We start from the raw sequence: 25,126 nt of genomic DNA, 5'->3' as shown, positions 1-25,126 counted from the left end.
TCGAAGATTTTTAGAACAATTTCCAAAAAGCAGAGAAACAATGCCAGGAGCTGAAAGAAATCTGTCAGTCGGATGGATGTGTTTGCTCAAGGAACGTGTTGAAGGAGAAAGAACTTAACTATAAAAACAAATTAAATTATGTTCAGCAGTTTCTTACCTAGGTCTCCTGAATGCAAGGCCATACTGCTGGCATGCTAGGCCGACCGTAGGCGTGTACACAATGGGCATGAATCTCTCTATGTCTGAGGTCAAGACTCGGTAAAACAGCTTCTCATTACGATCCTGAAGGCCCATAAGAAAGACGTATCTGTAAGAAAGTAGAACATAAATATATCAACATACATTAAAGGACATTTTATTACAATTTTCAGCAAATGCTAAAGGAACAAATAAATTACAGCTAGAAAGCAGGACAGACACAAGGTTTGGAGAATAGCTTCTGGGTTTTCAGGACTTCCTGGGATTATATTGCTCTACATTTAAAGGCACAGATCACAAAAAAATAAAAAAAAATTACCCCATAATTTAATCAACCTCAAGCCATCTTAGGTGTATATGACTATCAGATTTACATAAAAAAAATCCTAGATTTCGATATAAGCCAAAAGGAGTGTGTTTGCGTGTAGAAGAAAGAAGAAAGTCATTTACAGATGGCTTGAGGTAAACTAGGATGGACTTTTGGGTGAACTATCGCTTTAAGGTAGGTTTATGTAAACTCAATCATTTAAAGTTGCCAGCACAGACTTATGTTTGCAAAGACCGATGAGTAGACTGGTAAATTTAATGTTAAAGTTTGCTGCAAAAATGGGGCTTTTGAATACAGTATGTGACAGGGAATCGGAGGGAAAGTCAGATGAATTGGTTTAATCAGTCAGACCTATTTAATTCTTAATCTGTGATTATGGAAGAAAAACTAATCTTTACCACCAACAACAGTCAGTAAGCATGAAATCTCCTACCCATATTTGAGCCGTCACAATTCAGCTGGTGTAACACCAGCTTAAAGGAGAAACAGACATGCCAACATCCACAAGAGAATAACAAAAGTTTATATAAGGAAACAGAAAATATGAGGATGAGCAGAAAATGTGTGAGACAGAATGAAAGAGACTAATAATAGATGAAATTTATTTCTGACATAGCCCTTCTTGGACACCAAAATAGTTTTATTTTTATTATTATTATTATTATTTTTACTATAAATTATTTCATTTAGCATTATCGTTATTATTAGGGTGGCTACTAAAAAACAGACTAAACCACTTCCTCTGTCTTTAATGAAACTCACAAACTTGTTTGTCTTTAATTTTGTATGGTGTACTTATTGTAGTCAACTCAACTTATTTCATATATAATTTATTTATTTTTATATATATAACGATGATTAAAAAAAAAAAGAATAGTTTCATTTTACAGTGCAGACACAGTGGCACATATTAGGTAAGAAATTACATGAAAATGCCAACAAATGTATTACAGAGATGACCAGACTGTCACATTTGAAAGTCTTGACTGCTGCTTCTAAACAAAGCTCAAGAATAATTGGGGATTTTCCCTGCTTATGTCAAATGCTAGGAAAAATACACACACTGTGCACAGAAATGCCCCTTGAGAGCTTAGACACAAGTTCCTTGTTATAGAAATACGTTAAAGAGAAATACGTTCAAGTTCTACATCTGACCCAAATTAACAAGAGCGCGTCACATTCCCCATCAGTCCGAGCGAGCTTTCCATCAAGGCAAAAGCATAATATCTCTCTTGTTTGGCTCAGAAAAAGCGTGCCCACCTTCCTGAGGCAGAAGGAAACAGATGTTTACCAGGACTGTAAAAGGTGGAATGGGAGAAATCGAACTCTGCGTGAATGTTGTCGGCTCCCGGCGTTCTAACAGTGTTTGTGAAGGTGAAATGTGTGAGTGATGTTTTGCCACCTTGTTACCCACCTTGTTACCCAAGCGTCTCAGGAGTATCAACCAAACGTCATTCTTGAGACTCAGCTACACTAGAATCTGGCTGGATTGGCCGTCTTCTATTTTGGCAAAGCCAACTGCTGTTGTAAAGCTGTATGTATTCCCAATAAACTGTTGAATGTAATGGCTTTCACAGAGTTTATACTGTTCCTATTATATGCGTTGGCATTGTCAAGGGGAAAGCAGTACTTAAAATGAGGTGCTTATAGACTATGTTAACAAGCGTGATAATTCTGGACCTTAATGAACTTTATCCTTGCATATGCTTAAATCAGATTTCTCTTTCTTTAAAACTTTTCCGGTCAAGCTTTCAAACTTACATGTTCTTTCTGATGTGAAAGGCTGCACAATACTGCAATAACTTAAATATCACAATATGATAATGCGTTCAGTGAGTGTACAATCAATTCATGATTTTCCAATCATTTCTATATTTTGCAGTCCCACTGATGTGTCAACCTTTTTTTCTTGTTGATAAAAGTCTAAAGATTGACAACAATTGTGTATTATGGCAAAACACGCATCAAGATATACAGTATTTTGTATGCTTTTCTGCAACATTTCCCCAAAATGCTGAGTCCCCAAAATCACTAAAGAGTGAAATTACTTACATTCAAAGCTCAAAACCATGAATTTACAATATTTACATACTGCACTACACATTCACAATAAATAATATTCCTTACAAGTCATGACATTCCATTAACTCTGTGCCTACAGTATATCTCTGCATTTAAATAACAAGTGACATCAGTCACCACAGTTTCATTCTTTGCCTATTTGTTGCAAATCACCACCCCATTTATGAGCTTATCCAAGCTTATCATAAAAAGAAGCCAGCTTCTAGGCAGGACAAAAATACAGTGACTGAAAGCCCAATGTATGATAATGAAAGCTGATCACAAATTGCATGTCACTACTACACAATGAGCTTTTATTTAGTTTATTCATATGCCTAAAGAGAGAGAGAGAGAGAGAGAGAGAGAGAGAGAGAGAATGGATAATCAATGCTTTCTGAAGTCCCCACTACTTGATATTAATCAAATAAAGGATCAGAATGAGAAGCTTTATTACAGTATGCAATGAATTAGCTCTGTTGTGAAATGTCTACTCACGACTTCTCCTCAGTCCACTGACCACTGTTAATGGCAGAGACTTGTTTCAGAGGCTGATTCTGTACTTAGTCAACAAATTGTCAAAACTATTTGTCTCCCTAATCCAAGCCAATAAGGGCTTTTACTATCTTTTTCAAAATACCCTTCAAATATTTTTATTCAAAATGTTGCCATGTGTCTCGTCCCTTCACAAAACACACATCAAAATAGCTCTGATAGTCTGGGAAAGAATCCCTCATTGCTCCATCAGTCAGTAATATGCATGCCGAGGTCAGGGTCAATCGACTGAAAGAGACAAATCCAGAAAAAAATCACGTCCACTCTCTGGCAAAGACTGTTACATGACTAATTTCCAGGCCTGCAAAAAATAGGAACAGATCCCCTACTGCTCTGGGAGTGGCATAACAGTAGGGGCTAATGAATTCTATGTTATTTAGATGATATTTGATAATGCCTTTTTAGTCCCGTCAACCAGCAGGGGTATTCAACTATTGATGTTCTTTTGCTTTGTAGTTCAGAAAAAGCAACAACAAAGGATCAACTTTTAATGTCCAAATGTCAGCAACAACAGTAAGGCCCAATCCCATTTCTACCCCTTAGCCCTTCCCCTTTCCCCGCGTTTTGCGCGTTCACGTGAAGGGGTAGGGGTGTCTGGATTCTCTTTTGGTTGGAGGGGTAGGGGTAAGTGGAAGGGCCAGATAGCCCTTCAAACGGAGATTTTTCAGGACCACACTTCAAACAAGGGTATGAATTATCTCGGCAACATGGCTGCTACAGCGAACAAAAAGACACATAAATGTAAGCTTTTTTGGCATAAACAAAGATTTTAACGAAAAGTAATCAATGGTTTTATGTAAGATTCTATTGTGAGTTCATATTAACGGTCATGTTACCTGAAAGAAAGGTTAGCAAAAAATTGCTAATAGAACATCATATCATTACAGACTGAATGATAGTGCCACAGCATATGTCTGATCAGAGCGATAACTGCTGTTGACATTGATGGGGGCTTATCCCCCCAATAATTAGAAATCGCTAAAAGATTTTCTCAAATATTGCCTATTCGAGAGAGAAAGAGAGAGAGACAGAAAGAGAAATGGAAGTTGCTTGTATTTCGCGTCTGTGCGTTTATCTTTTTAGACTGAGTTTACTTAAAAACAGCGATTGTATCCTCTCGTCGCTGGATAATATAATGTAGCGATTCAGTATTTAAAAACTGTATTTAATGAAAGTTGTGGGGAAGTGTTGACAAGTATATTTTCTCCTGGATGTGTGAGCTGCACGATTTCCGATATGTGTGTGTGTCAGTAAGCAGCTCATTAATACAGAACGATAATTAAAGGCTCTAATACACACCAGTATATGTGTGTACTGTAAGAGCTAGACGACGAATGAAGATGTGTGACGGCATAATAGTGGTGTCCCAATCCTTAGCGGAATATTTTCTCCCCTACCCCTTGACACTCTGTTTCAAGGGAGAAGGGGAAGGTGTAGGCGGTGGGGAAGGGGTATAAAATAGAATTGGGATTGGGCCTAAGTCTTATATCTAACACTATTTCTGTGATCTGATAGGTGTGAAATCTAGTTATAGTGAACAACAGATCGACATGAGACAAAGAAATTGTAGTGGAGCAGGACCGTTTGACAACAACAGGATGGATGCCAGGACATAATTTCCTCACCTGTCCAAGTCATCCTTTTTCAGCTCGTAGTTTCTGAGGACCCGCAATACCTGCACATCCTGGCTGAGGAAGCAAGGAGGCAACAAGCCATGAATGCCAAGCTGCAAGCGCTCCTCCAGGGAGAAGGCCATCCCCTGCAGAGAGGACACAGAACAGTCAACTATTTCAATTTATCCAAGTTTAAAATTGGAGTGAAGTGAATCTTGAAATCCATTTTATTTCCATAATGTGTAACAGCATAACAAGTTAAACATGCATGACAAAACGTGATTAATGCATATTAGAATGATTTCTAAAGAATCATGTGACACTGAAGACTGGAGTACTGGATGCTAACCTCATGCGAATTAATACATTTATTATATGAAAATAATATTCATGTTTTAATATTATATCAAAACATTATGGTAATAAATATATTAAAATGGAAACAGTTATACATGTTTAGCATAAAGGACTTATTTCATAAACATTATTGTATATAAATATGTATATATAAAATATTATTTTATAAAAAACAGGGCCAGTGTTGATTTCCTGTTGATTTTTCCTGTTCACATTTACATTAATTACATTTGCATTCTGGGGAAATATCTCAAATCTCTACATGGGCTACTAGAGTACAAATGAACATATATACTTTTCATTAATTTCAATAATTAATCTTTACTCAGCTAAGCCTCTGCAGCTGTTTTATTAAAATATTGTTTGGAAAAGCTTAAATAAATCCCCATATATCCCTTCCATATGTCTCAGGTGACAGAAAGGCCTTATGTAGCTGCTCATACAGCTCTATTCCCAACTAATGTTTGTTATATGATGAAGTCTGCAATGCAAGCAAAGCCAAGGAATGGTCACAGAGGTCACAGTTGGATCGCATCACAGTGTGGCGCACAGCCAAAAGGACAAGACCGCTACTTTGCTGCCATGACCTTTCACATTTACCCTGATCCTGAACTCTATAAAACAAATGCTACAGCCAGGGGGCCCTGAGTTCATATTACCAGACTCCTGTTGAGTAAGACTGTGCCCCACAGAGGTGGGTGCCTATTTAGGAATATCTATGAAGACCAAAAGCTGTGGCATTTGAAACCAGCCTGTCTTTTCGTTAATGACAGACTTGCATCATCATTGCCGTGCCTCTGGCTGCTCCTTCAGAGCAACCACGAAGGAAGGCCCAAAACCCTGAAAGGCTGTGCTAGATTTGTTTTTTAAAACAAGTATATGCAAGGTTAGCTTTTTAGCCCTTTTTCATCTGGTTATGTTAAATGGTCTGTTCGTAAAAATTATTTTGGCCTTGTAAACACATGAAGACTATTCTGCACATATGCAATAAGATGTGGTTTTACTGACACAAGTGAGACGAAAGGGAACTAGCCGTATGAACATTCTGAGGATTATGCTGCTGCTGCTTCATGAGATTTAAATAAAATGATATATTTCTGTAATATCTGCAAGCCAATTTAACTTGATTAACAATGAAATTTTGCTAATTCAAATCAAACCCAGAAAACCAGGCAAAATACACAAATATATATTAATATTTAATCTAAATAATTATTAAAAAATACATCAATATAACATTTATAATATATATTAATATTCTACTTGACACTCCAAACATTCAACTGTCCTCAGAAAATGCCTCTTTGTGATAGCTACAGTAGAAATACAATCAACAGCACTCAGTAACAGTACTTTTTTGGCTTCTAGACAGATGTTCTGGCAAAAATACAGACTCAGTAGACATTGGATGTTATTTGTAGTTTCTATCGTGTCTGTCATCTTCTGAAGGTAACTATGCAGTGCGCCACTGATGGTCTGGATTTAAAAGCTCTGCCATGTCTGAATTGCAACCTTTGTGATTAAAAACGGACATTCTATTTTGCTCGAAATGCTGGTGGTTTATGCAAGACTATCCCAAGACACTTATGATTACTTCAGATTTCCTTGGTTTTGTTGGTTTTGTAGGGTTGTTAAAACACTAACTATACCGTATATTAGAGACCGGAGAGCTGTTGAAAACATATCCAAGACAACTTTGACTTAAATAAGCATTTCATTGACCTTTACTGACACATGCAAATGGCTAAATGTGCTTTGGTAGGGTGTCTGCAAGCCAACACATTCCTGTAACTAGTGATTTGAGAAGATTGATGATGAGTCGAAAGCAACAGCAACAGACATTCTCAGTGAGAATAGCTTTAACTAATCAAATATAATTACTCAGACAGCTCTGCGAACACTGAATGGTTCCTTGCGTCATATGTGTAATGGAGACATCGGTGGAACTGGGCACAAGTGGCAAATTAATGTCTCTGGCAATGGAGTTGCGGGCGAAACCCTAGAGGGCACGTCCACAGGCCCCAGGACTGGCATTCTGATTGTAGCCATGGATGGCTGGACTGGGGAAAGTGGTCTGTTTGATGGCACGCATGGATGGCAAGATTAGAGCAATGAGTCCCGGAGCTCCTGGCGAGGTTGGCGTGGGAAACGGTGAGGAACTTGGCACTGGCTAGGAGCGACACTGCGTTGCCAAGATGCCAAGATGAGTGCGAGACTTGCAAATCTTGCTCATCATATAGAAAACAAAACAGTACCATGGCTATCTAAATAAAAAGGATTGTACACAGTAACACATGAAAATAATGTATATGGATGCATCATTTAAAAGGGATAGTTTACATGTTGGTGAAAAACCACAGGAAGCATTCAAAGCCACAATGAAGCAGAAGTAGAGAGAGAACTTTTCTCTGTATTTTGGCATATATAAGTGAAACCGATTATAGAAGACAAAAAAAGTAGGATGGGTACATCTGTTTATCAGTACTTCTCATTACAAGTTTGAAAAAATGAGACAGTTGCATTATAAGTGACCAAAGCTTAGAGCAAACGGAGCTATACACATTTAAATCTCAGCCTTTGTAATTTCATGATAACACTAAGTTATATCACAATGTGTTTCAATGTGCAGTATTGTATTGTGCAGCCCTACAAACCTGAATAACTATCGTTCTTCTTTCTGTGGAACACAAAAGAAGATATTTAGAACGTCATTGGTGTTCAAATAACACTGAAACATCAAAACATATTTTGTGTTCGACAGAATAAAGAAAATTACAGGTTTGCAGCAACATAATGATAATTAAATGATAAACCAACCAATCTATGATAAACCACTAGGAGTCAAAATGCTAAGAAATGTATCATAGGGCTTGCCATGTTTTGTTGGTTTATTACAGCTTTGCTTTTTGTAGCAGTTAAGGGACAGGCTGAGCAGGAATGTGTGAGCGCTTCCACATGCATAACAACCACAATAAAGAATGTGTTGTGTGCCAGCGCGTGTTGTGCCCACACAAGCTCAAGCAAGAAGAGCTGATGTGCATGCCAACCTGTAATCACAAGATCAGTGCCACCACCCTTCTACCTTTGCCATGACTAGCACCACCAAAGACACACAGCAGTAACTAGTAAGTACTCTGTGGCAAACATAAAAGCCTGGTATTTGACCCGACAAAAGCAAGCAAAATCTCTTCTAGACTTCAAGCAAGAGGTCACGTTGAAGAACACAGGGATTCCAGTTCAAAGAACTCAATCCAAATCCTGAAATTCCCGGTACTTCTACGGAAAACGTTGCAGCTGGTCCATAAAGGTGCCAGAAAAGTACCAAGGTAGAAGAAAAGCAAAGCAAGGCTGTTCTTCAGTGGAACTTTGAAATGGAAGTGATGTTTTTTTTATTCTGTAATGGAGAATACATGAGAGTCCGTGAAACACATCAGTGTCAACAGCACTATAATGAGCTGCTTTAAAAAAAGACATTGCATTTTCATGTTCTCAATGGTGAGAAATGTTGAGCCGAGCCATCTGCATAACCTCTGCTTTCCAAAATCATTCCTTAAAATTTGAAATTTGACTTTTCTTATCACATAGTCTGGACTGTCTTAATGTTCTTGGAGAGAGACCAAAGCACTGCTCTAGGGAGTTTCTTTAACTTTGGGCAATTTTATGTTCCAGTAGTTGGTTTTTATTTTATGAAAAAAGATTATTTTTGTTGTTGTTGTTGTTTTATATGAAGATCATATTAAAAATTATTTTTAGAACAGTTTTACGCGGACTTTAAATCTTACATTAACACTTAGTCATTTAGCATATGCTTTAATAAAAACGACTTATGAAGAAGCAATCAGACCAATGAGAGAGTGACAATATACAAGTGCTGTGACAAGCACACACATACTGTATCAAGGTGTTTTATATATATAAAGACCCAATAGAATAGAATAGAATAGAATAGAATAGAATAGAATAGAATAGGTAAGTGCTAGTATTAATTGGTCAGGTGATGGTGAAAAAGAAGAGTTTTAGATGTTTTTTTGAAAATGGCTAAAGCTTCAGCTGCTCGGGTTGAGATCGGCAGGTTGTTCCAGCAGCTGTGAACAGCCCAGGAAAAGGTCCTTGAGGGTAATCAAGCAAGTTTTGTAAAGTGTTAAATACAAAACACGGTACAAAGAAAAAAGAAGGTAAATATCACTTGCAACTTGCAAGCAGAATATTTATATTTGTTATATAAAAATAATATTGATATATTGTATTATATTTATATTGTAATTTACAACCAAGCTATAATTGTCAAATTATCTAAAAAAAATGTATAAAAAGTTGCAATTAAATAAAAATGCAATTACTGCAAAATATTATTTTCTGGGACACAATGAAACTGAAAAAGTCCCTGTGGGAATTTTCAATACTGGGAATTGGTGGGAACTTGTGAGAGTGGGGAGAGCTTTTTTCAAAAGATACATATTGAAATTTCTCAGGGCCAGAAGTGCCTATCCACCTTTTTCTTCAACGTGGAAGTAAACTTATGAGTGAGACTTCAGGTTCATGAGCCGCTATAGGTAAATAACGAGGAGAATAACAACGTGCAGTAAACGGTACAACTGTTTGCACTAAAAACCAGTGAGTTCATAATTAAGATAATACATTAAAATAATATGATAAGACTTTCAATATCAAGCAGTAAATCAAACTGTTTTGTTCAGCTAAATATAGCTGGACGGAGTGGACACAGATGAGACCAGAAGCCAGACCCACAGAATTTACAAATTGCCCGATACAAATTTGGTCCATTTCAGGACATGAGAAAGGAAATCTTTCATGTCAGTTAAATACACAAAGTGACTCTCTTTCTCAGAGATCAGTGGCTGAGTTTTTGTTCTGATGTGCTTCCCACATTCTCACATTTTTCCTATGACCAAATGAAGACCTTCATCCAAGCGAAAACACTGAAAAGTTTTTTGATAAGAGAGTGCTTTGATCTGATGCAACAGCCATGCGAGTGATCAGACAAAAGTCCCAGGCTACCTTATATCGATTAATTGTACTGGTCACATGATCCACCTCCAGGTTCAGCGGGAGCCGTATGGGAGATTGCTATGGCATTGATAATGACTGAGGATGATTTTCCCAGCTGTCTGAGACTCAGTTGAGACTGCCGTATTCAAATAAAATGAGAGTGGGTTTTCCAGGAGATGTTTACTGACCTGAGAAGATCAGTAAATCATGGGTTTGGGTTAAAGGGTAATTTTAAAGGGTTAAAAATGTCTTAACAGGTATAAGCAGACACAAAATATGAATGCTGGGGTGGGGGAGTGAAACACAAGACCAGTCTGGTTTGGCTTCCTAATGGTGAAACCAAAAAACAGATTCTCACATAGTTCCAATAGAAGCTGTCACGGAGGACAACTCAGACTAGACCTTTCCAGCTGACCAAATAGGGAATGTATGAGCACATGCTATTCTCATAAACACCCTCGTCACTTAAATTGCTGTATTAATGCCATATGCATCTTCCCACACTCATAATTCAGGCCACAAGCAGCCATTTCAGAGCTGCTAAAAGAGCCAAGGCAAAAACAAAGGATAACCACGGAAAGGAACTTATGACTTTTAGGACACTAGCAGATGGTCAAGGGTGGAGAGAGTGTGGTAAATGTCATTTTGAGTGGCATAGCGGTTAAACCTGATTACTGAATGTTTGTTGTTCAATTCCCTCTAGAACCAAGCCATGAGACATCAGCATTGTTTGTGCTAAGTTAAAGGGATAGTTCACATAAAAAAGAAAATTCTGTCATTATTTACTCTCCCTCATGTCATTCCAAGCCTGTTTGACTTTCTATTGCAGAACACAAAATAAGACATTATGAACATTTTATGAACCAAAAAAAGTCAGATGCACATATGATTTTGGGATAATGTTAGGGTGAATAAATAATGACCGATTTTTCTGTGGGTGAAGTATTCCTTTAATTCTTCTGATCTACGATGACTTTGCATGTAACTCTTAGCAAGACATTTTATGTGTCTGGTCTGGGTAAAAAAATAATAATAAATAAAAACCCTCTATAAACGAATCCCTCAAATGGCAAGCAACCAACTAGGCAAGAAGACAAAACAAGAAGCAAAAAATCTCAAATGAAAAGACAAACTCGTGTGAACCTTGAGGAAAATGAAATAAGCAGGATCCCAATGTGCACCATTAATTCGTAAGATGACTCTAAATGCCAAAAATATGTACTTGAACAGTTAGCAATAATAAAGAGCTGGAATTAGAGTCCTTTAGCAGCCAAAGGAGGGCATGACTCACATGCACAAACAAAAAGAGGAGGCTGCATCAACAAATATCAATGTGAAACAAGATCTCCTAAACATCAGCTAAAGTACAAAAATCCCCCTCCATCAATATTAGACTGTCTGGCTTCTGACCAACCCTATGTTTTATGAATTGTGGTATCACTTTTTAGTGGTAAGCAAAGCATGGTACCAGAATTATGACTCAGATTCTTGACTTCCCTGCTTGATACTTTCCCCAGAGATCGCTCTATTTACACACAACACTCTACTGAAAATTCAATGATAAAAACATCAATAAGTGTTATCTCTCAACACCAATAAAGAGGAAAGTTAAAAGGATCTGCATATACAGTAAGGAGAAATAAACAGTGATGAAAAGCTGATAATTTAAGTTCAGGTTAATTCTCTTGGACTGCTTTTTTATAACAAGCACATATAATTCAATTAGAGCCACACATATAAAAAAAAAACTATTATTCCAATGAAAAGGTATAAATATACATAAATATATATTTTTAGCACCTTATTGCTTCCCCGTGGGGTTTCAAACTTTTTAATCGCACAAATTTTCAAACGTGACAATCCCCTTTTAAGAAATCCCCTCAAAAATATAAGAGCAACAGTTTTTTTCACATATAAAGATCTATTTATATTTTGAAAAAAATAGATGAATGTCATAAATGTGTAAAATATTATTTGGAGATGCAGTTTTTCCCTATACATCAATAAAAAATCGAACCGTAACATAAAATAACCTTTCCTTATTGTATTTTAAAGCTATAACTCAAAGGCAGAAACCAGCATAAAAAAGCAAATATGCAGACGGCTCCACAAGGAACCCTATGAAAAGATTATTATGTAAAATATCTCTAAATATTTAGTTCAGCAGTGAAATATGTATGTTCTAAAAGTCTTCTGCTATAGCTGGATGAGAAAACAGTCAAATATTGAAAGCCAACATTATATGTATAAAGTATGCTGAGAGCTCCACAAGAAATCTGAAGATTAGACTAATTTTTAATAGACATCACTATGAGGAACGGTTTGTGAAGTGTTTGTTCATATGTGAAGAAGAAAAGAAAAAAAATAGAGATGAAATGAAGACATTAAAAGGCTTCTGTTTCCTGTTCTTTGATCTGTTCTTAATCAAAGGGGTCCTAAGCTCAGGGTCCTTCTCCAAAAGAAACTATGACCTGAACAAAAACTTTGACCCTGAACACCAAAGACAAATTTCTTCCCTGCACGAATATCTCTCTTATGAATGCTGCAATCGCTCCTTAAAGTTAAGGGGTGCAATTTTTGTTATCTGTTTAGCCCGGAGAAAATCACAGTCAGCTGAATCAGAGGAAGATCTGCAGACTTTTTCCAAAACAGCAGCCAAAAAGCAAAAATAAAAAGAAGAAAGAAGGTTCCTCTTTCTACTCCATTATATATATATATTTTTTTTTTCTTCAGGAGACAAACCAAGAGACGGACAAGTTGGCTCTACCTGACATTGGTATTTTTTACTGCACTAATTAATTGTGACCACCATAAACAATGCTGTGGTGTTTGCTGGTCTTTTCAGCAAAGTCAGCATTGTTTTCTTTTTGCCCTTATTTTTACCTACTTGTTTTTATTCTAAATGTCAAAAAAAAAAAAAAATACTTGAGAATCAACTTTTCATGGGAGAAAAGGTTTTTCATGGGAGGTTTTTCAAGACTAAAACACAAAAACAAAAAGATACACACCTGTACATTATGTATCTTTCTAAATAATCTTTGTGGCTGACTGAATGTTGGTGTGCTAATCTTAAATTACACATTTGCACAATGTAGCATTGTTAAAAACTCTGTCAACATGCTTCTAATCTAAATAACTATTCATATCTGTGAAGACACAATCCTACGGAGCCCCGATTTAGCAAATCAAGGGAACGATTAGTTAATTGAGGGAACACAATAGTAACCATGTGCACGTTTTAGTACATTGAGGGAATGAATTCGTAAATTGTGCACACGATTTAGGCCACTATTTTTTCCTGCATGTCATGTGTGGGGCTCCGTACAATCCAGCTGAGCAACAGAGCAGCAAATTTACTAAAAACAACAATCCAAAGCCATGTTTCCAGCGAGGTTAGTCAGGATTTAACTAATAGACACAAACTAAAAATACACTTTCTTTTGTGCTGCTTTTTAATTGTTAAAAGTCACACATTTTACCCTGATATGTTAAGTAAGATGACTGTTAAGGAGGGTTGCCATAGCTGTGGTACACAAACAGATCACGAACAGTGACATTCCCCTTCCTCTGCATTCAATTCTACTCTCAAAACAGTGACCATGTTGTCCACAAAGGTACCAAAGTGTTGTAAAAGGGGGTAGATTTTAACACTTTCTGTTAAAGTTGTAAAATGTTCTTTCAGTGCAAGATGGCTGGTGGATAGTGTTGCCAAGACTTTGGTTTTCTCGCAGAATTGGGCAACCTAAACACTGTTGTCATGGGTTGTTAATAACCAATAATGTGATATACATTCCCTGGAATGCAAATTTTTCTAGAAGATCCCTTCCAAAAAACTTGTTTTTTACCTCCTCGAATGCATTTTGGGCTAGTTTTGAGTAACAATTGGGGTTTTGAGAAAGCCTGGCAACCCTGCTGGTGGACTCTTATACAGCAAGTAAAATCTTTACAGGCCTGGATTGCAGGTGTTAGAGCTTGCAGTGAAAAAAAAACTGTATTGAATATTCAGTCATGACCTCTAACAATGGTACAAAAGCTGTCTAATCTAACACATTAAAGTTTAAATCTTATTAAATAAAAATAATGACTCTAAGGTGACATTTACATGGAGATTAATAATAAAGAAGATAGAATTTATCCCTTGCTGTTTTTATTGCTTCTCATTGTGCCTGTTATCATTTGAAAGGGGTCATACCCTTTTTTTCTAAAAAGAACACAAAAGATCAGTTAAGTCACAGTCACAGACCATTTGCTACTTGATAATCACAGTAGTTGCTCTTAGAGACAGTCCTATTCAACAAAGAGTTTGATCAGTCAACAAAACTGTGCAGAATGAGTCACTGATATTTGACTTCCCAGAGAAGAAAGACATTTAAATGTGTCTGCCAAAAGTCCAATGTCTTGGCTAAAAGTCAATTTGAATTTCATCAGAATTGGATGTCAAACAGCAGCTGAAAGTATCACAATAATCCACACAACTCCAGCCCATCAATTAATGCCATATGAAGTGAAATGCTGCATGAAAGATGCTTCAAATCATTACTTCTGGCTAAAGTATGAATCCTCTATCCATAATATTGCTTTCTTCCATGGAAAAATTTGTCTTGCCTAAATCAGGAGATAAATATGGACAAATCAAGCACAGGCGAAAACAGGCTAAAACATTACCAAATGAATATATTGGTGGATTCTGATGTGAAAGGACAACAGGAGACAGACTTTTCACTGGAGGAAGCATTATTATGGATTATGAAATTATATTTTGTCCAGAAACAACATGATTTGTGACTTACAAACACACACCTTTTCACTTCACAAGACATTACGAGATGAAACAACTCATCTACATCTTAGATGGCCCAAAGTTGCAGTCAGCTAATTTTTCATTTCTTTAAAGCAAAGACATATAAGATTAAACACCACACAAATTTCATTTCAATGGGTTTTGAAATAGAAGTAAAAGAGTTGAAATAAGGTCAGGACATGCCACAGGCCAGACTCAAACTTCAGTTCCCAAGAGTCAAAACCCCCACTGGGGTTATTTTATTTAAATTAGGAGACATCCTTTCTTTTAATGAATTAATAGACTCAGAAGATCCAATTGCATAATGGATGTTAAAAAAAAATTCCAAGTGCGAGTCAAGGCCGGGTAAATGTGTATTCAATTCCACCAGACACTCGAGGTCAGACTCATGACTTGTTCTCAAGTACAACCATGACACTTTTTTTTATTCTTCTGTTTTTAAATGTGCACCACTTTCCTTTATCATTCTCAAAATTGTCTGTCACCACCTCTCTTTGAACAAAAAGCAAGCATTTCCAGCTGTATCTTTTCATCAGAGTAGTGGGGAACAGGATCAGAACAACTAGGCCTACATAAAAGATTAAACAGGAAACCAAAGAGGAGAGTTTTTAAGTAACAGACAGAATGACCTAGGTGATAAGGCTACCTGAAACAAAGCATTCCATGTAATCTAAAAAAAATAAAAATAAGAATAGCTGGACTTTGTAATATGACACTTTGTGGTTACTATCCAGTAACTCAGAATATGGATGAATATGAGAACTCAAGTGACAGCAATGATCGATCGAAGCACAATACTTTAAAAACCTAAAATTTAATTTACACCGATTAAAGGAGAACAACTGCAGAAAAGTTTAAGAGTGTTAGGCTCCGCTACTTTTCATCTTGCTACTTGTCACTTTTCAGACTGTGTCAGTCTGCCAAAGTGCAAACGATACAATGCTGCCAAACGATACAATGTATTTTCTGGTTTATTTTAAATGTATTTAAGGTAAACAGCTCCAAACAGCAGTCGTCCCAATTATTTTATTTTAGACTTCGCTAACTGATTCAAACTGTTAAGCTAGCTAGTTTGACCAACTCAAAGAACTGATTAAAATAGTGATTTATTCGCAAATCTGGTATCACTAGTTCTGATTCTAAATAGCCAACAGAAATACAGAAACATGACTTTATAGATGAAATATTGTCTTGGAAAATGTTGCTTGGGTCAGTATGGTAATTTGAATTTTCACTTCACCCCAACAGTTAATGTTATGAATTTACCGCAAGTTAAGCAAAGAATTGGGAATTTAACAATTCTTATTTCATCTCGTTTTAATGCTATAATATAATTTATTTAATACAATTTGCATAACATTAGTATGTATAGCTTTAGTCACATTTTGCTTAGGTAAAATGTTTTGCTGCTGCTCACTTTCTCAAAACATTGTTGTAGATTTTTAATCTTGGAAGGCTTTCATAATCTATTTCTTGACATCTTTCGAATGCGTCATGTGCTCAAGAAAAAGGGTAAATTCCTCCATAAACTGTTCATTCAAAAAGGTCTGAATTATGGGCAACTGATGTATTTGTCTCTTGATGTTGTTTGTATGGAAGATCCAATATTTTGATTTGATCTCAAATGCTGTTGCCATCCTAACAAACATCAGATAATCATGAGTGAAGAGTGTCTGTTGTTGTTTTCCACTTGCTACACAAGCTCTGCCATGACAAGGGCACTTCACCTCACATCCAATCATAAAATCTCAATGTCACCGACACCAATGACAGTGTTACATAAAAACAGCTAGACATTCTGCACTAGCTGATCCAAGCAAACTGACAAAGCAGAGCAGTGAAAGCAGGCATTGGCTACATTCTGCAAGGGCTCCTCTTCCAACAGGAAAAGTAAACATGATGCTTCATTAAATGGTCTTCCTTATGCTGTGACGCTGTCCAACAAATCATGGTTCAGATCAGAGCAAAATACTGGAATGCAATAACTAAGATTTCCATTCCGACTCAATAAAAACCCAGAAGAATTTGACACATTTCATTTTTTTTTCACAAAAATAAATGCCAACTGAGGATGACTAAAAGGATTGTTAGTTAAATAGCCCTGAAAAAAGCTAAAGGTTGATGCAATGATTCCAGGGAAACTGACAGATGTAAAAATTGCACTCAATTGTTTGTGTTCCTCTCCTTTTTTTCAGTTTTTTGTCGCTTATTTTGTAATCTATTCTCTTCTAGTCTAAAGTGTGTTTCATTTCATATCTTGTCAATCTTGTTTAAATTTTCATGCCTTTCTTTTGTTCTCCCATTTGTCAATCTTCAGTATTTTTTATAAATACAATATTTAATTTAATTAATATAATTTGTATTTAATAAAAATAATGTATTTGTGTTAATCTTGCCAGATCCATTTAGTACTTAGCAGCTAGTCCTGATCTAAGAATCAAATATTTAAATTTAAAAAGGGCCATGCATTTCAAATACATAGACACAGCAGAAGCCATAACCATGATCAGAAGCCTTTCTCAGTGGACACATAATGAGCTCACAGAAGATAATTCAACTTTTTATAGATTCCAATCTACCACAAAAATTGCATATGGTAAATATCAAACCATTTTCTGAAAGCTTTGAAATATTTTGGCCTTCATGTATTAATAAATTAAAAGGACAAACGGAAATATCAAGCAACACCCGAGCAAGTGCTTTCAAAACAACCTTGATGTTTAAGTTGATGCAGATGAGTGGTACCTAATGAGGCGGGTTATTTTTCTTAGAGATTCAAACGAGTAGGAATGGAGCAACAGTTTCTATCATCATTATAAGAATTCTAGGTATGTTCTTTAAAAGCTTCTGTCAAAGGAATAGATTCAATTTAATGCTCTCTGCCAACAATCAGAAATGTTTAATGAACTTGAATAAACTGATGAACATTCTCCCATGCATTGCATTTAAGAAAAACCTTTTGAACAGACTTTGGGACATGTGCTTAGACGCTTGTTTCCACCACAGAACTAAAATAAAAAAAAAGTAATTGAAGCTTTTATTACAAAATCCATTTTGGAGAAAAGAATCGGAAAATAGTAATACTGTTAAAAAATAAACACATATAAACAAATACACTATTTTATAAATCTCACAATTCTTCCACAGAATAAATTGAAAACAATGTGAAAATGTACATTTTTAAAAACTTTTTTATCTCATAATTCTTACTTTTGTTTTGTTAACGTGAGTTTTATATTTCAGAATTAGATGTTTCTTCTCAGAATCACAAGTTTATATCTCACAATTTTAAGTTTAAGTAGGCTATAGCTCACAGTTCTGACTTTTTTCTCAGAATTGCATGAAACAAAGCCCAAATTGTGAGATATAAACTTGGAATTGTAAGAAAAAATCCGAATTGTGAGAATTATGTTCTTGTCTTGAGAACACTACATTTATTTTGCACTGGATTGTTGACATAATGGCTGTTAAACCTCATTGCTACACAGTATCAGCATCGCTCTCCCTTTGGGGCTATATATTATGCCTGGAATTTAATTTGACACCATTCATTCACATCCTCCTTACATCTAGTTAAGTCATTCACATGCCCACCCACAGGGAGGCCATCCATGTGAAAAACTGCACATCTTTAAGAAAACAAAAGACAAAAGGCAGTGGGCTTAAAAATCTTTCTCTTTTTCTGTAAGCAAAGACTGTGACCACTCTCCCCATTCCCCGTGGGAAGTCTGAGTAAAAAAGGAAAGCAATTACAAAATCAGAGCAGATTAAAAATCCCATGAGCCTCTGAAAATTAGATTACTCTCACCTATTCCTCACAAAACATTCTGGATATGTAATCCATGTAGAGTTCTCAAATCTGATAAGCACTGTACTCAAGTTGCTATTAACATTATTGATTTTTTTTATAACTTTGCTCATTCCCATAATATTAATATTTAATATCATCATATTTTAACTGCTTCAGTGCATTCATAATGAAAAAGACTAGTCAAAGCTTATAATGGATATTAATATTACTGTGTTATATCTCCCAGATATGTTGGTTAACCTTCAGTTGTCAAGACCTTCCAGAGCATATGTATCAGATTAGAGCTGTACATCACTATACTGCCTTAGGTCCACCAAACAAATTTGGATGTTAAATCAAATCTGACAACCAAAGGAAAAATCTTGTTAAAAATCAATAAATGAGATTTGACAGCTACAAAAACTTGTACTGAATACCAAAGCATAATGTTGGCTTTTAAAAAAAAACATTATTTTGTAATGTTTGTTGCACATCCACTTTCATCAAGGTCTGTCAAATCAAATTATTCAGTGTGATTCAGGGAGTGGGAAATAAAAAAAAAAACACTTAGTGGATCTACAGAAGAATGATTGAAAGTGTGATAACAAGATGTAAATGTTGTACATTTTGGATACAAATTAAAAAATATTCCAAAATGAATTGTTTTGGGTCTCCAAGAAACAAATGTTGGTGTCTTAGTGCTGAATAAATCAGTTTGTTTGAAAAAAAAAATGATTCACTGAATCATAAAGTTCTTTAATTCATTTCTGCATGAATCAGCATTTTTGAATGAATCAATTGGAATGAATTAATTTATCAATTCACATACAGGTAATGGTGTATTGATATAACATGCAGAAAAAAAGTCTGATTATTAAGAATCTGACTGTAAATTAGTACAAAAATATCCTCAAAGTATTCACACAGAATTATTACATTTACATAAACTGGATGAAGGTTACCAAAATATAGGAATATAAACAGAGGTCATTAGAGGACTGCAAAGCATCCGATGGGCTGATTATGTGGCCTTGTGCACCTTATAAATAAAAGACGTTTTAACAACCAATTAAATTTTTTTCATCAGGTTTCTTCTTATTAAAGCTGTAGTCTGTAACTTTTGACGCTCTAGCGGTTAATAAACAGAACTGCTTGCGTCTTGCAGAAGAACATTGTAGCCGGAACTACTTTTCTCTGTTTATGTCTATGAAGAATCACAAAGGTACTGGGTAACTCCGCTGAAGCAATCTAAAATAGTCTGAATATAAACACTTATTATAGGTGTACTCTAGTGATTCAGGACAGGCTGAAAACATGGTTTGGAAAATGGATTAATGGTGTACTCACTTATAATATACATTTTGTAAATCTTGAACACAAAAAAAAGTTATGGACCACAGCTCTGATTGGTTGTTTCTTAACTGGGAGCGGTGCATTTCTGCAAATGGCAATAGAGCCAGAGGAGCTTGATTTTTTCACAGATTATCCGTCTCATATTCTACTGTCAGGACATAATGACAGGTTTAACAAATATGTAAAAAAAAAAATACATTTTTATAAAAGTTACCTACTGCAGCTTTAAGAAACTTATTGTATACATTTTACATCAATATTTGCACATGAAAAAGCTCAGCTATGGTGAACATTTTGCTATCGAGGTCGGCAAAACAATCAGTGTATTCAGATTTTATATTTTTTATTGTTCAAACTTACTGTATATCATGAACATAATTAAAAATGCCTCCTGTATATATTATGAGGTTGAAAATTCACTCTTATATCTGAGACTAACCATTTCCAAGCTAAAAATGAATTGCATCATGTCTCAGTTAGAAATACTGTTCTGCTGAAGCACTGTCTGGTGTCTAACAATTTGTCAAAGAGAAAAATGTGAAGGCCAAATAAGCCTGGAGATTGCGATCAGAAGGCGGTCCGAGCGATCTGTGAATGCATGCATGCATGTGTGTGTCTGTCTAGAGTTGGATAAGGGTGAGTGGCACTTAATCTCTCTGTGAACAGTAGAGCACTTTCCTCATTTAACCACTTCACTCACATGATGTCTAGTGGTGGAATGCTTTACCGCAGCCCTGTGGGTGGTCAGTATCTCCCATATGCACCTGGGTACACCTGGACTGCCATACATATATACAAACTGTTGGAGCCCACCTAGAAAGAGGTGACTGACAGCAGCACCTGACCCTCCCTGAGAGCTTACATGCTCTCCAGTCCAGACAAAACGAGGTCTGTTCCATCAACTTGTCAGTAGCATACAGACTCTACACACATGTATAAGCATCTCAGTTGAATGTATATATCATACACACACACGTTCATACCAAGAACAATAACTACAAAGATAATAGCAACCACACCAATGCATGATAACATTCTGTTTGTTATTAGTACACGCTGCAGTTATGTAAGGTTCCTTTTTTTTAAACTATATCTGTCATTATAGTTATCATAATTTTTTTGTGAATAGGTCTCATCAGCACAATCCATAAAAAAGGAGCATTAATATAACAAAATGACATTATGTCGCAGCCTTAACTCCCTGAGAACATTTCTAGTTTATAGGCTAGATGTGAAGCTAATTAAAATGTTTGAGATGCCAATCGAACATCTGTTAGTTTTAATGTTAAAAACAAACTCATTAGTTTCTTGCATGGGTTAATCTTTTAATCAGGTCCCATGGTGGTTTAGTGTAAAGTAGTGTAAAGTTAAACATAAAAGAAGTTGATTTGAGAAACATCTCAGCATTTTTGTTCATGCAATGAAAGTCATTGTAAGCATCTTACCAACAGTCTTCAAAAATACCTTCTTTTATTTTGTTCAAAAGTTAGTAAGTTATTCAGGTTTGAAACAACAGTAGGGAGAGTAAATGATTACATTATTTATTTATTTATTTTGGTGAACTATCCCTTTAATGTTTTTATTTATTTATTTATTTATTTATTTATATTAAAGGTCACGTTTTTTTGAAGCTTTGAGCTTTGTGCTTTGTGCAATATAACATGCGTTCATGTTTCGCATATAAAAAACACAGTATTTTTCACACAATTCACACACAATCTGTATACCGCTCTTTCCACTGTCATAAAAATGGGCTGATGACTTCCTTTGTGCGAATCCGGCATTACACTGATTGAGATTGAGGAAGCTGTCATCAGCAAAATTTGCTGCACATAGTTTTACATGTGGATTATAATTTTTGGGAACCAAGTTAAACATAAATTGTCACCATTGATCTCTAAGTACGGCATCCCTGGGAAGCCCAAACAAAGGTGATTGGACTCCGAGATGAAAAATAACAGCGTTTCGATGACATGGCGACAAAAGCACTCTTCAAACGCAACTCTTCTTCCTTCTCCATACGAGCACAACAAGACCACTCCTTGCGAGCGCAACAAGACCACTCCCCCTTTTTTGTGTATTCCCATTCTTCGTGATCCCATGTTTTAAACTTTAGTTAGTGTGTAATGTTGTTGTTAGAGTATAAATAATATCTGTAAAATTCTAAAGCTCAAAGTTCAACGCCAAGCAAGATATTTTATATAACCGAATTTGCTTACAACGAACGACCCGTAATGGCGTCACTAAAACCGTTTTTTTGACTAACCTCTGCCCACAGGAATACACAAAAAAGGGGGCGTGGTCTTGTTGCGCTCGCACGGAGTAGGAGGAAGAGTTGGGTTTGAAGAGTGTGTTTGTCGCCATGTCGACGAAACGCTATTATTTTCATCTCGGAGTCCAATCACCTTTGTTTGCCCTTCCCAGGGACGCTGTACTTAGAGATCAATGGTTACAATTTGTTTAACTCAAATCCCGAAAATTATAATCCACATGTTGTAAAACTATGTGCAGCACATTTTGCTGAGGACAGCTTCCTCAATCTCAATCAGTGTAATGACGTATTTGCACAAAGACTATTCTTGAAAGATGGAGCAGTTCCCTCTTTGTCTGGAGAAGGCGTTGTTTATGGACCATAACTGGTAAGTGTATTTTATTATTTAAGTTAGTGCGTTTAACAGTTTCTGTAACTTATTACACAAAGGGCAACGCTGTTTAGATCGTAGGGCTGTGGAAAAAAATCAAACGCAATTTTCATGTGCATCTCGTCAGTAAAGGTGCTCTGTGATAAGAAGTACATCTCCAGCATGTGCGTTCAGATCAGGATTGCCAGGTTTTCAAAACAAATCCTGCCCACTTGCTTCTCAAAACTACTCCAAAACTAGCTTTTCCAGGAGGGCAGCGTGTGCTCAGCTGCTATCGAATCACAACACAGGAACCGCTGGCACAATCAGAACTCGTTACGTATTTATGAAGGAGGGACTTCATAGAACAAGGAAGTCATCAGCCCGTTTTTATGACAGTGAAAACAGCGGTATACAGATTATATACTGAATTGTGTGAAAAATACTGGGGGTTTTTTTACACGCAAAACATGAACATGTTATATTGCACACTGTAAACACAATCAAAGCTTCAAAAAACACAAAAAATTTGACCTTTAAAACAAGGATCCAAGCCTTTCGAACTTAAAAGGAAAAAGAACATTTAGTTTAAACTACACTAATGCACTAGCGATATGCAGTAAATACCTGCTTTACTTTATAAATTAAAAGCTCTGTCCTTCAATGCACTTGACAGCCTTTGATGTTTTGCTTATTTTATTTACCTTACCCATATTTACCTTCATTTAAATGCAAAACTAACCTCAACCCCCTTCGAGATTAAACACACCACATTTGAAACAGAACAGGACAAACCTGTGTGCTGGGAAAGCACCAGTAAGCATGCTAACTACAGTAGTTGTGTCAGTGCTCTAGTTAGCCTATTCCACTTAGCCCCTGCTGGTAGATGCTGGAAATACACAACATAGCAGCAAAAAGAAGCATTTTCTCCATTCAATTCATCTGTGAAATATGACTAACTAAATAAATAGAATACAATATTATATACAGTATAGGTTTCGAAAGACAGATTTGAGTATTCTTTTTTTTTTATTAATGAACCAGATAAAGTAGAACATGTTTGTTTGTCTGCATGAATCAATTTAAGTTAACTTAACATTTGCCGTCAGCTTTTCTAAAGATTGTAAGTCACATAGCTACCTCCACTGAAATGAATGGGAATGCTAAACAGATTCATTTCCCTTGATATTCCAGACCTCTTTGTCTCTAACAATAGCTCAGTGACACTTGGTGGCAACTGGCACACATAACAACCACAAGAGGGCCTTAAAAGTCTCCAGTGCTCAGCCCAAAAGGTGCCACATTTCCAACTGAGTTCTTGTTTTCCACTGCGAGTTGAATGGGCATCTGTTAGTCACCTGTGCTCCTAAAAGCACATTTCTCCATGTGAAACAGGATCTCTGCTTGAATGCTAGGCGAGTTTTGTGCTGCGTTGCTTGTGTTTTTGGTCTCTGGCATGGCATGGAGCCAGAGGCCAGCACTGTTGGCCTCGATTCACACAGGCAGTCATTAATGAGAGATAAAGCAGAGACACAGAGGAGGTCTGTGGAGAGCAGGGCAGCTCCCTTTTTCTCTCCTTTGCTCCACAGAGAAATCTTTCTCCTCACTCTAGTCTCTTACTGCGCAAAGCTTCCCTCAAACACAAGGATAAATTCCTGCCCGCACTTCAGGAAGAGAGAGGGAAGGGCTGTTGGGAAGGGTAGAGGTCAGAGGGGATACCGGGGAGGGGCACTGAGAGTAAACTCCAGCTTGCGGACGTGAGGCCTCTATGTCTGCAGTCCCACAGCATCAATTAGCATGTTGTCCTCTGCTTCTCAGCAGCTGAGAGCGAGAAAACAGGAGAACACTCAAGCACTGTGATTGCCGGGCCCATGGGAAGGCAACAATGTGCCACTGGGGAACCACAGTATACCAAGTGTACGGTCTCGCACAGCTCCTCTCAGGGGTAATTTCCTACCTTCTCTCTTAATTTCCTTGTTTTGGGTCATGAGTTCTGGAGGTTGGCTTTTTAGAGAGCTGTATGAAAGAGCAAATGTTTCACTCGATGTGGGACTGTATTTACAAGAGAGAATCACTGTCTAATCGTGAAATAATACCCATCAGATGAATGATTGATATGTCATTGATTGCACAAACCTCAGTTTTAGCAATATCCAACTGACACATCACAGTCCAGAAAATAAAAGTGCGTAAACAAAGACGTAAGCGTTTGACCAAAGTACTTTGTGGTAAACAGTTGTGTTGGCCTGGGGGTGGTTATATTTAGGTTAGTTAAACATATTGATCTTATCTGATATCTGCCTATCTATCGATCTGTCTGCCTGTCTGTCTTTCTGTCTGTCTATCAATCTAATTAATCCAAGATCTAAATATTGTCCTAACTTTTCTAAAAACTTACGTTCATGTTATTTCCTAACATTCTAATTCAACATATTGAATTCC

At 36.4% G+C, this 25,126-nt stretch overlaps 1 protein-coding gene across 2 annotated transcripts in view; it reads right to left on the bottom strand.

Annotated features, from left to right (window-relative positions):
• Positions 1 to 25,126, bottom strand: part of me1 (malic enzyme 1, NADP(+)-dependent, cytosolic) — a 79,366-nt gene that overhangs the window by 50,307 nt on the left and 3,933 nt on the right. The window contains exons 2-3 of one of the 2 annotated variants that reach the window (XM_026283845.1): positions 4,765 to 4,898; positions 158 to 307 (exon numbers count right to left, since the gene is read on the bottom strand). In XM_026283845.1, coding sequence (XP_026139630.1) covers positions 158 to 307; positions 4,765 to 4,898 — 284 coding nt within the window. Of the gene's footprint in view, positions 1 to 157; positions 308 to 398; positions 421 to 4,764; positions 4,899 to 25,126 lie in introns of those variants that run through there. The other variant, XM_026283846.1, reaches the window with a different exon arrangement.

Source organism: Carassius auratus, chromosome 16 (assembly GCF_003368295.1).
Source record: "Carassius auratus strain Wakin chromosome 16, ASM336829v1, whole genome shotgun sequence".
NCBI classification, from domain to species: domain Eukaryota; kingdom Metazoa; phylum Chordata; class Actinopteri; order Cypriniformes; family Cyprinidae; genus Carassius; species Carassius auratus.
Note: the sequence above shows the minus strand (reverse complement) of the source record. Positions and strands in the feature narration are given on the sequence as shown.